Source organism: Pan paniscus, chromosome 23 (assembly GCF_029289425.2).
Source record: "Pan paniscus chromosome 23, NHGRI_mPanPan1-v2.0_pri, whole genome shotgun sequence".
Lineage (NCBI taxonomy): Eukaryota > Metazoa > Chordata > Mammalia > Primates > Hominidae > Pan > Pan paniscus.
Window position 1 is genome coordinate 31,215,244 of NC_085927.1, and position 12,488 is coordinate 31,227,731.

The following is a 12,488-nucleotide window of genomic DNA, read 5'->3' on the forward strand; positions in this document are numbered from 1 at the left end:
AGCTGTAAAAATAGACAACAAGAACACGGAAACTATGGTAGACAAATGGGCTGAGGACACAGTTCATGAAAGAGAAATATACTCAAGATAGAAGAACCTGCTTCATCTTAGTGGTGATTTTTGTAAAATGTAATTTAAAATATTCCCCGATGCTGGGAGCTAAGTAAAAAATAAATAAGTAAATAAAATACAAAATTACATGTACATTTAAATGTTTTTTCTCTATCAAGTTTATAAGGAATAAAAAGAATGATAATATTTTCAGCTGTCAAAACTATCAAGACTACAATAACAAGAGCACTGTCATAATTTTAATGGAAGTAAAAAAGTATGCACTTTTCCCAGTAAGTTCTTTTTTGATGTACCCCAAGTGTTTTGGTTTATCTGTTAAAAGGTTTTTAATCCACAGCAATTGCTGTACTTAAAAATTTGCATGAACTTTTTCATAAGCTGTAACTGAATTGCTAGCAGGTGCACATAGATGAAATACTTTACAGAGTAAGATTTCTGTTTTTTATTTCATTTTTAAACAGATCTCCCACAAACAAATTTTCGTCGTTTACCTTTTGACCACTGCAGGTAAGAGTTTTGCAAGTTTACCTTTCCCTTGTAATTGTTCTCTGATCCTGTCTGATAGTGAATCTGCCCCTTGTGGATGTGGGGTTATGCATAAAAGTGTGCCTTGAAGATGTGGCCCTTCAGTTCATGTTGGGAGAAGATGCAGAGTTCTCGTCATGATGTTAGGAGCTTGCCTTGGTGTTGGATCCTGCTCTAGTCCTTCACCAGGGGTGGCACAAGCACTATTGTAGTTGGAGGAGAAGGTTGGTGAGAGAGGGAGGTGGCCAGGCTGCCCAGAGAGGGCTCCCTGGGACAGCATTTCAGGAGGTCACCATGCCAGGCTCAGCCAGCCCACATCCTCACCAGGGTGCGTGGCAACTCACCAGGAATGACTCTGTCCTTTTTCAGTCTCTCTCTGCAGCCCTTTGTCTACCCAGTCTGCACTCCCGATGGCATCGTCTTTGACTTACTGTGAGTTTTTCCTTGAATTTTGATCTAACAAATGTGAGATTCTCAACACCCATTAAGGAAGGGGACCCTTGGTACCCTTGGGTAGGGCTCTTGGGCACACAGAAGTAACAGCTAGGGCCTTGGGGACATGGCAGCAGTGCTGCTGTGACCCTTAGGCAGGCAGCTCTAGTTGTCAGGTTCTGCTGTCACTGCCTGGAATGGGGTAGACCACCCCCCACCCCTCCAAGTGCAGGCATGAGCCACTGCACCTGGCCTGAAAATGAATTTTTAGGAAATTTCAGCCTTATTTTAGAAAAAGAAAATTTTACCACAGTCCCACTATCCAAGATAACCACTGTAAATATGCTAATTTTTTGTGAACTTATTTGTAGTAACATGATTGAGATAACACTGTGAACACTGTGAAGTGTTGACAGGTAACACTCTGTGGATCTATTTATTCACTTGGTTATGATGAGAGCTTTTTTCCCCGTGTGATTCAGAATTCTCTGAAAGTATAGTTTTTCTTTGTTCTTTTCTTTTTTTTTTAATTTGAGACAGGGTCTCACTGTGTTGCCCAGGCTGGTCTTGAACTCCTGTGCTGAAGCAGTCCTTCCACCTCAGCCCCCTGAGTAGCTGAGATTTCAGGCACACACCATCACCATGCCTGGCTTGAAAGTATAGTTTTTGATGCTAGCTTAGTATTTAATTATACAGATGTATCAACATTTATGACGGAGTGGTGGCTTATGTCTGTAGTCCCAGCACTTTGGGAGGCTGAGGCAGGAGGATCTCTTGAACCCAGGAGTTTGAGACCAGCCTGGGCAACATGGTGAGAACCTGTGTCTACAAAAAAGTGCAAAAATTAGCCAGCCATGGTGGTGTGCACCTGTAGTCTCAGCTACTTGGAAGGCTGAGGTGGGAGGATCGCTTGAGCCCAGGGGTTGGAGGCTGCAGTGAGCCATGATTGAAACACTGCACTCCAGCCTGAGTGACAAGGCGAAACCTTGTCTCAAAGAAAAAAAACCCAAACCATTTACTTACTCGTTTTCACCTGTAGTTTTTGTTGTTTATACATAACTGCAGTAATAACTCTGAACATATTTTGAAACCTATGTATCCACAAATATCCCCCAACTTCCTGAGACGAGATGAGGAGCTCTTCCTCTCCTAGAGTGAAGCAAGACCCCCTCACAGGCCTCTAACCTGGAAGCAGCCCTGCAAGACCACAGTGTTGTTACCAGGTGGCGCCTAAGCACCCTGGTGATGCTTTCTGTTCTGTCTTCCCGTCAGGAACATTGTTCCATGGCTTAAGAAGTACGGGACCAACCCCAGCAATGGAGAGGTAGGTGGCTGTGCAGGAGTTTCAGTGATGCTAGTGAATGCTATCCTCTCACTTCTCCTTTTGTTCTGGTGGTTTTCATGAACACAGGAACATGGGAGAGAACCGTTCATGGGGCCCAGTGAGGAGGGACAGTCTTCCCCTCCTCTCCCCACACCCATTCTTTTCCAGAAATGCTTCCGGCCTGTGCACGTGTATATATGTGCATGTCTTTTCTCGGGCCATAGCTGTGACCTCATCTTAACTTGATTCTATCTGCAAAGACCCTATATAAACCTTTGATTATATCCAAGTCAGGCCACATTCACAGGTTCCCAGTGAGCATCAGTTTTGTGGGGACATTATGCAGCCTGGTTCCGAGGGAGATCTAGTGTATTTTACCAGTGACCTTGCCCTTCCTGTTGGAATTACTTGCATGTATTCCTCCACCTCTTTCCTATGGCCTGGGGCAAGAGCTCAAACTGTGCGAGACAGAGGGTCGGGACTCCAGTGGGCTCCCTGTGCTGGAGCCGCTGGGAGGGAGCTCCCTGGACAATATGACCCTCCCTACCGGGCCAGCAGGAGAAGCTGGCAGCCCATCTGTCTCAGCTCTTCTGGCCCTTGTGGCGTTCTGGGGGCTGCAGGGTTCTGGGGACTCTTTGTAGATGGAGTTGGTGCCCCTCCAAGGCTTCCCTGCTCTCCAGTACAAGGGGAACTTGGCCAGGGGGCTGGTTTTTGAGTGTTCTTGGACCAGCGACTAAAGCCCGTGGCTTTTCTCTTTCAGATGCTTGGGTAGGGGGCTTGTGGCCTCACCTCCTTAGGGAGGGCACTCTTCTTCCTTGGTCTTTGTCACTTGAAGACTGTTTCTGTGATGTCTGCTGCTGGGAGCCACATTGGATCCCAGGGGCTTCCCCCAAAGTCTGTGCCCCAGTCTGGGAAGTCATTCTCTGTTGCTCTTCTCAGCAGAAGTCCCTGCTGCCTGCCTGTGCCCTGTGTGGCTGGGTGTCGGCCTCAGGGAGCAGCCTGGTGGCAAGGTGGGGGTAGGTGGGGTTTTCCTGTCCACGGCTGCCCTCATGGCCCCTGCTGTCCCAGTGGGTTCTGTCATTTGGTTGCAGCTGGGATGCATTTTGCTACTTTGGGTGTTTTGCTTCACAGGTACTCTTTGGGGTTCCCAAACTTGTCGATTGTGCTGGCCCCCACACCCACAAAGTCTGATCTGGCAGTTAGCCATGCTGTTAGGGCTTATATCAGGGGGGTGTGGCCATTTCTTTGTTCCAGGCATCATGTTGGGGTGAGTCTGCAGGAGCGCCCTACACGTCTTTATCCTGTGCCTGCGACTCTCCCTTGGCCTGCTCTGGAAGGGACCTTGCTGTGTGCTTGCTTGGCCAGACCAATGGGTGTCAGCAGAGCCTTGCTAGCCAAACCTCTGAGGAGAGTTCCTGGGCCAAGGGCTGGCTGGCCCATGTGACTTTTGGGGGCTCAGGAGGAGCCTGTTGTGTTGGGGAGTCTCTCTGCTCAGGTCCTGTGTCTGAATAGGGACCCTGCTGGCCCTCTGGTGGTCTCCTCCACACCTGTAGTGATGTAGGGAGGTGGGGGTAGTTGAATGACAAAGGAAGGAACGAAGGTGGTTAGAGGAGCAGATGCGGTCAGTTGGGTTGGCCAGCAGCAGGCAGGGCCCACGGAGGGCGGGGAGGGCAGCTTAAGGACCTGCTGCCAGCTTAGGGCCCAGCCCCAGGAGGCTCCCCCTGTGTCTCCCCTGGGCCTGGGTAGGCATAGCTGGGCCCAGCCCACACCAGGTGGCAGCAGCTGCTGGGTTGTGGCCCTGAGTGAGGTGTTCCCCAGCAGCACATAGCTCTGCCTCCCTTCCAGGGTCTCCCCACAGCCCCGCACCCAGCAGTTCCCACCTCCGGTTGTCCAGACTTTGTTTTATGGGAAAGTTTGCTGTGGAAGAGCTGTACTGCAGACACACCACAGAAACTGAAAACATTACCTGCCACCTGGGGTAGGGGAAATAAGAAAAAACATCCAGAAACAGAAAAATAGAGTCCCATCTTCCCAACACAACCATTCTTAGCATTGGGGTGTATTTCTTACTTTCTCCCCACTTTTAATGTTTTGTTTTTCTTAAATATTCATATGACAGAGCACTTTGGGAGGCTCAGGTGGGCAGATCATGAGGTCAGGAGATTAGCCTGGTGTGGTGGCGTGTGTCTGTAGTCCTAGCTACTCGGGAGGCTGAGGCAGGAGAATCACTTGAACTAGGGAGTGGGAGGTTGCAGTGAGCTGAGATGTTGCCGCTGTACTCCAGCCTGGTGACAGAGAGGGACTCTTTGTGTCCCACCACTCTAGCTGAAGAAATATGTTCACTTTTTAATTTTAGAAGTAATCTGTGCTCACCATAAAGACGTCCAAACCCTGCAGAAGTATAACACACACCACCCTGTGGCCTGGTCCTCCTGCTCGGGGTCACCCGTGACGGCTCTTCTCAGAGCGTGGTGGGGGTGCCACATAAACACAACCGCCCGACGCCATCCTGCAGCCCCCGTGAGGTCCTTGCAGGGTCTTGGGGCCTTCCCTTTTGTCCAGAGCTGCACAGGGTTGGCTAGTCAGAGACTTTTCCTGCCTGTCTCTGACCCCAGCATCTCTGTGCATCAGTTACTTATTCATTATCATTAATTATTAACTGTGCTTCTTCCAGAAGCTGGACGGGAGGTCCCTGATCAAGCTGAACTTTTCCAAGAACAGTGAGGGTGAGTGGAACTATCACAGCCAATTCTGGGCTTGACCTGCAGACCCAAGGGCCCAGCTCTCACCAGTTTTCATACGGAATCAGTCATTGCTTTCTGACCAAGCTAGACACCTGCTGTTAATTACACAAAAAGTGTCACAGGGCTGGGCGCGGTGGCTCACACCTGTAAACCCAGCAGTTTGGGAGGCCGAGGCAGATGGTTCACGAGGTCAAGAGATCGAGACCATCCTGGCCAACATGGTAAAACCCCATTTCTACTAAAAATACAAAAATTAGCCGGGCATGGTGGCGGGCGCCTGTAGTCCCAGCTACTCGGGAGGCTGAGGCAGGAGAATCACTTGAACCCAGGAGGCAGAGGTTGCAGTGAGCCAACATGGTGCCACTGCACTCCAGCCTGGCAACAGAGCGAGACTGTGTCTCAAAAAAAAAAGGTGTCACAAGATTTCTTCTCAAAGGTCTGGGTAGTTTTAAGGTGGGGGAGGTTGGGGCCAGAACCTGTGGTGTTGGGAATTTCCCACAAAGGCGATCAGGCCATTGTAAGCTGCTAGTGGCCTTTGTGGGCACAGTTGGATCCGCAGGGCATGGGCCCCCTCTGGCTGAGGCTGTGGTCTGTTTGTTGTTGGAGGCAGAAGTTGCTCATGCTGGGAACCAAGGCGGCAGCTGAGTAGGGGATGTGGGTGGTCTGGAGGGATTTGTCCAGTAGCTCTTGGGCTAGGCTTTTCTTTGCCACAGCTCATAGAGCCCAGCCCAGTGCTGCGGCTCCTGCTTCATGCCCATTACACACCTTCCGCTGTTCTTGTGGCCAGAGGCCCGGATGAGTTGTGCAGCCCACCCCTGCCCAGGTGGTGATCTTGTGCTAGGTTCTAGCCCAGGTCTTTTGCCTGTGGAGATGCCATGGCTTAGGGGTTGTCCTTGCTTACTGGGTGCATGCATTCCAGGGAGATGCTGTAGCACCTGAGGCCAAGGCCCTTTTGCCCCGCTTGTCTGAGCCCAGAGCCCGGTCCCTAGTCGGTGCAGCATTCGCAGGTGAATGAATGGGTGAACCTCAGCACGTCATTGACGTCGGTGGAGGACACGGCGCTCCACCCTGGTGGCCGAGGGTGGGCTGCCTCCCCTCCTGTGATCAGCTGTGTGTGTGTGTGTGTGTGTGTGTGTGTGTGTGTGTGTGTCTCTGTCTCTCATTCAGCAAATATTTATTTATTTTGTGTGTGTGTGTGTGTGTTATTGTTTATTTTTTATTTCTCCAAACCTCTTTTTTTTTTTTATTGATCATTCTTGGGTGTTTCTCGCAGAGGGGGATTTGGCAGGGTCATAGGACAATACTGGAGGGAAGGTCAGCAGATAAACAAGTGAACAAAGGTCTCTGGTTTTCCTAGGCAGAGGACCCTGCGGCCTTCTGCAGTGTTTGTGTCCCTGGGTACTTGAGATTAGGGAGTGGTGATGACTCTTAACGAGCATGCTGCCTTCAAGCATCTGTTTAACAAAGCACATCTTGCACCGCCCTTAATCCATTTAACCCTGAGTGAACACCGCACATGTTTCAGAGAGCACAGGGTTGGGGGTAAGGTCATAGATCAACAGCATCCCAAGGCAGAAGAATTTTTCTTAGTACAGAACAAAATGGAGTCTCCTATGTCTACTTGTTTCTACACAGACACAGCAACAATCTGATTTCTGTATCTTTTCCCCACATTTCCCCCTTTTCTATTTGACAAAACCACCATCGTCATCATGGCCCGTTCTCAATGAGCTGTTGGGTACACCTCCCAGATGGGGTGGCAGCCGGGCAGAGGGGCTCCTCACTTCCCAGAAGGGGCGGCCGGGCAGATTCGCCCCCACCTCCTGGACGGGGCGGCAGCCGGGCGGGGGCTGCCCCCCACCTCCCTCCCAGACGGGGCGGCTGGCCGGGCAGGGGCTGCCCCCCACCTCCCTCCTGGACGGGGCGGCTGGCCGGGCGGGGGCTGCCCCCCACCTCCCTCCCGGACGGGGCAGCTGCCGGGCGGAGACGCTCCTCACTTCCCAGACGGGGCGGCTGCCGGGCAGAGGGGCTCCTCGCTTCTCAGACAGGGCGGCTGCCGGGTGGAGGGGCTCCTCACTTCTCAGACGGGGCGGCCGGGCAGAGACACTCCTCACCTCCCAGATGGGGTTGCAGCCGGGCAGAGGCGCTCCTCACATCCCAGACGGGGCGGCGGGGCAGAGGTGCTCCCCACATCTCAGACGATGGGCAGATGGGCAGAGACGCTCCTCACATCCCAGACAGGGTGGCGGCCGGGCAGAGGCTGCAATCTCGGCACTTTGGGAGGCCAAGGCAGGCGGCTGGGAGGTGGAGGTTGTAGCTAGCCGAGATCACGCCACTGCACTCCAGCCTGGGCAACATTGAGCACTGAGTGAACGAGACTCCGTCTGCAATCCCGGCACCTCGGGAGGCCGAGGCTGGCAGGTCACTCGCGGTTAGGAGCTGGAGACCAGCCTGGCCAACACAGCGAAACCCCGTCTCCACCAAAAAAATACGAAAACCAGTAAGGCGTGGCGGCGCGCGCCTGCAATCCCAGGCACTCGGCAGGCTGAGGCAGGAGAATCACGCAGGGAGGTTGCAGTGAGCCGAGATGGCAGCAGTACAGTCCAGCTTCGGCTTGGCATCAGAGGGAGACCATGGAAAGAGAGGGAGAGGGAGACCCTGGGGAGCGGGAGCGGGAGAGGGAGAGGGACAGCAAATATTTATTGAGTGCCTGCCATGTGCAGAGAGCACAACAGGCTGCGTCTCTCCTGAATGAGAGGAGCATGCATTCTGGTGGGGGAGAACACCAGAGAGCAGCTCAGCAGGGTGTGCCAGAGGCTGCTTGCGTGTGGAGAGCACAGCAGGGGGAGGGGAGAGGGCCGCCCTGACCCGCTGCAGGGAGGGAGAGCCGTGTGGGCATCGGGGGAGTGCAGGGCCAGGCTGATGGCACAGCCAGTGCAAAGACCCTGAGGTGGGCACACGCTCAAGGGTGTCTGTGCCCAGCTGGGAGTCCAATGTGGCTGGAACAGCGTGTGCTAGCGGTGGAAGCAGGGGATGTGGTGACAGAGGTCAGGGGTGGGGATGGTGTGCAGAGCAGTCCTTTGGGGCCTGGGAGCCACAGGAGGACTTGGGCTTCCGCTCCAAGATGAGAGCCACTGAGGGAGGAATGAGGTCCAGCCTTTTTTTTTTTTTTTTTTTAAACTTTGACCTGGCAGTCAGCTTCTTTTGTTGTGTTTCCTTTTTTCTTTTGAAATGAGGTCTCTGTCACCCAGGCTGGAATGCAGTGGCACAGTCTCAGCTCACTGCAACCTCTGCCTCCTGGGTTCAAGAGATCCTCCCACCTCAGCCTCCCAAGTAGCTGGGACTACAGGCACCACCACTGCACCCAGCTAGTTTTTGTGTTTTTTGTAGAGACAGGGTTTCACCATGTTGGCCAGGCTGGTCTCGAACTCCTGGGCTCAAGTGATCCACCTGCCTCAGCCTCCCAAAGTGCTGGGATTACAGGCGTGAGCCACTGCGCCCCACCTGTTTCTTTGTTAATTGGAATTCCCCGTGCGTGAAAGTGGAGAGAGGAGGTGTGATACGCCTCCCCTGTGCCCATCACCAACTCCAGCCCCTGCTGTCTCCCATCTGTGCAGTTCTGTCTTTGCTCCCACCAGTACCCCCTTGCATGATGCTGAAGCCCCAATTTAAAAAATAGTTTTCACATCAGAAGGATTTTTGTTTGTTTGTTTGTTTGTTTTTGAGACATGGTCTTGCCCTGTTGCCCAGGCTGGAGTGTAGTGGCATGATCAGAGCGCACTGTCGCTTCGACCTTCCAGGACCAAGTGCTCCTTCCACCTCAGTCTCCCAAGTAGATGGGACCACAGGCATGTACTACCATGCCCAGCCAATTTTTTTTTTTTTTTTTTTTTTGAGATGGAGTTTCGCTCTTGTTGCCCAGGCTGGAGTGCAATGGCGTGATCTCGGCTCACTGCAACCTCCGCCTCTTGGGTTCAAGCGATTCTCCTGGCTCAGCCTCCCGAGTGGCTGGGATTACAGGCATGTGCCACCACACCTGGCTAATTTTGTATTTTTAGTAGAGACGGGGTTTCTCCATGTTGGTCAGGCTGGTCTCAAACTCCCGACCTCAGGTGATCCTCCCGCCTCTGTCTCCGAAAGTGCTGGGATTACAGGTGTGAGCCACCGCGCCCAGCCCCAACTACTTTTTTAATTTTTATTTTTGTAGAGATGAGGTTTCCCTATGTCACCCAGGCTGGTCTTGAAGTCCTGGGCTCAAGTGATCCTCCCGCCTCAGCATCCCCCCACCAAAAAAAAAAACAGCTGGGCACCATGGTTTATGCCTGCAATCTCAGCACTTTGGGAGGCCAAGGTGGGAGGATTGCTTGAGCCCAGGAGTTCAAGACCAGCCTGGGCAACATAATGAAACCTTGTCTCTACAAAATGAAACCTAAAAATTAGCCAGTGTGGTTGAGCACACCTGTAGTCCCAGCTACTTGGGAGGCTGAGGTGGGAGGATTATTGGAGCTTGGGAAGTTGAGACTGCAGTGAGCTGTGATTGCGCCACTGCATTCCAGCCTGGGTGATAGAGCTAGACCCTGTCTCAAAAAACAAAACAAAACAAAAAAACAGAGTTTCAGCCTATCGCCTAGGCTGGTCTCAAACTCCTGACCTCAAGCAATCCTCCCACCTTGGCCTCCCAAAGCACTGGGACTAGAGGTGTGAGCCACCTCTAACTTGAGGCTCTAACTAATTTGAGGCTCTAACTTGGCCTCAAATCAGGATTTTTTTTAAGAAAAAGTCCCCACAAGGCCAGGTGCGGTGGCTCACGCCTGTAATCCCAGCACTTTGGGAGGCCAAGGTGGGCGGATCACGAGATCAGGAGATCGAGACCATCCTGGCTAACACGGTGAAACCCCGTCTCTACTAAAAAAATACAAAAAATTAGCCGGGCATGGTGGCAGGCGCCTGTAGTCCCAGCTACTCAGGAGGCTGAGGCAGGAGAATGGCGTGAACCCGGGAGGCGGAGCTGGCAGTGAGCCGAGGAGATCATGCCACTGCACTGCAGCCTGGGCAACAGGGCAAGACTCTGTCTCAAAAAAAAAAAAAGAAAAAGTCCCCACAAATACATGTGGTTGATGTTTCTGAGTCCCCCTACTGCACTTACTTTATCCCCAGAAGTGCACTTACTTTATCCCCAGAAGTGGGCACTTTGACAGGGCCCCTGGCCACTGGGTGGGGACTTACAGGCAGAGAGACAGTAACCAAGGCCAGGTGCAGTGGCTCATGCCTGTAATGCCAGCACTTTGAGAGGCTGAGGCAGGCAGATGACTTGAGGTCAGGAGTTCGGGACCAGTCTGGCCAAGGTGGTGAAACACTGTCTCTACTAAAAATACAAAAATTAGTCGTACATGGTGACGCACGCATGCCTGTAGTCTCAGCTACTCGGGAGGCGGAGGCAGCAGGATCGCTGGAACCCAGGAGATGGAGGTTGCAGTGAGCCGAGATCACGCTACTGAACCTCAGCCTGGGTGACAGAGCAAGACTCCATCTCAAAACAGAGTAAAACAAGGCCGGGTGCAGTGGCTCACACCTGTAATCCCAGCACTTTGGGAGGCCGAGGTGAGCAGATCATTAGGTCAGGAGATCGAGACCATCCTTGCTAACATGGTGAAACCCCATCTCTACTAAAAATACAGAAAAATTAGCCGGGCATGATGGCAGGCACCTGTAGTCCCAGCTACTCAGGAGGCTGAGGCAGGAGAATGGCGTGAACCTGGGAGGCGGAGCTTGCAGTGAGCCGAGATTGTGCCACTGCACTCCAGCCTGGGTGACAGAGCGAGACTCCGTCTCAAAAAAAAAACAAAAACAGAGCAAAACAAAAAAAAGACAGTAGGCAGGGAAGGGGATGGGCGGTTCTGAAGGAAGAGCTGACCAGGGGGCTGGCGGAGGATGTGGGTGAGAGGAGGTAGAGCTGTCAGGGCTGGAACATGGGTTGTTTCCTGCCGAGGGCCAACTTCAGTAGGAGGAGGAGGCTAGTATGGTGATCACCCAGGGGTGGGCTGGAGGATCTGAGGAAGACGATGCCGGGATTGGGTCTTGCAGGATGAATAGGAGTTTCCTAACGGTGTGGAAGGGCTTGAGGGGGTGAGCAGTTGTCCCCATGGTTCCCTGCTCTGGCAGCTGACATGGGGTTCCACCTCCTCCCATCGCTGACTTTGGCCGAGTTCTGTCCTGCCCTGGCCCTCTGCGGTCCTCATTGGGATGTTCACAGCCCGCAGAGGTGACTGGCCTCCCTGTGTGTGCCTTCTCTCTAGGGAAGTACCACTGCCCAGTGCTGTTTACCGTGTTCACCAACAACACCCACATCGTGGCTGTGAGGACGACCGGCAACGTCTACGCCTATGAGGTGTGTCCTCGCTCCGGGGCCTGGAGACAGCGGTGGGGAGATCTCTGCTGTGTGTTCCTAGTATACACTGGCTGGGCTGTGTGCTACGTGTACGGCCTGTCCTCGTGGGGTTTACAGTCACAGCCACAGGCATGGTCATCTAGCAAAGCTCTGGCAGTGCAGCCTCCCCATTTTCAGGCAGGTCAAAAAAAGGGTTGGGGGAGGTGCATCCTTCGGAATCCAGGCAGTCCTGGCTGCCCAGCAGGGACCCTTAAACCCCAAGAGGTCCTTCCGCGTCTTCAGCAAAGCCCAGGTGCTGGGAAGGCACCCATGTTCTGAGGACAGGCCTCTAGGGCTGTGAGGGGAGTGCTCGCCCCGGATCTGGATGGAGTCACTTGCCCCCGGGAGGGAGCTGTCCCCTGGAGGAGTTCTGGCAGGGAGCGGGTATAGGGAGAGAGGAGACAGCCATGTTCACACGTGGGTCCTCCTCTCGGGTGAGGCAGGGCACGCCCCACATGGCGGGAAAGCCGACCTTTGCGCCGTTGTCAATCCTGCACCTGGACGTTTGTGGGGTGTAGGTGGCCAGCGCTGCTCCAGGGGCCTTGGGGGCCACTTCTTGCCAGAAGCCTGCACAAACTGGCATGGTCAGTCCTCGTTAGTGGAGTGAGGGCTCTGCTAGACCGCACCGCAGGAGTGCAGGCATCTTGTGTGCACAGCCCCTGCCCACGGGGGCCTGGCACCATACCTGTGCATGGGAGGAGCTTGGCGAAGCCTGCAGCGAGTGGGCGGGTGACTCGCTGAGTCTTTTTGCTGATCAGTGTGCAGACAAGAGCTTCCTGCAGGAAGGTTGCTGCGAGGGTGAACTGGCTCATCATCTGAGGCCCAGCCAGCTCTGCCTTTGTGGGAGCCACTGCTTTCAGCCAGTGGGGTGTACACTGCTGTCTCTCTCATTCCTCATGCCTCTCAAATCGTGCCATGGTCGGGGCCAGCTCCAGGCCTCCCTGCTTGCAGTCCCCTGTGCCAA

The 12,488-nt window shown here is 53.5% G+C and overlaps 1 protein-coding gene across 3 annotated transcripts in view; it reads left to right on the forward strand.

The window, feature by feature from the left end:
• The window catches only part of PPIL2 (peptidylprolyl isomerase like 2), a 32,109-nt gene that overhangs the window by 4,035 nt on the left and 15,586 nt on the right, over positions 1 to 12,488 (forward strand). For all 3 annotated transcript variants that reach the window (XM_008959883.3, XM_008959885.4, XM_008959884.3), the window contains exons 3-7: positions 534 to 579; positions 967 to 1,029; positions 2,302 to 2,353; positions 5,028 to 5,079; positions 11,394 to 11,485. In XM_008959883.3, coding sequence (XP_008958131.1) covers positions 534 to 579; positions 967 to 1,029; positions 2,302 to 2,353; positions 5,028 to 5,079; positions 11,394 to 11,485 — 305 coding nt within the window. The remainder of the gene's footprint in view (positions 1 to 533; positions 580 to 966; positions 1,030 to 2,301; positions 2,354 to 5,027; positions 5,080 to 11,393; positions 11,486 to 12,488) is intronic.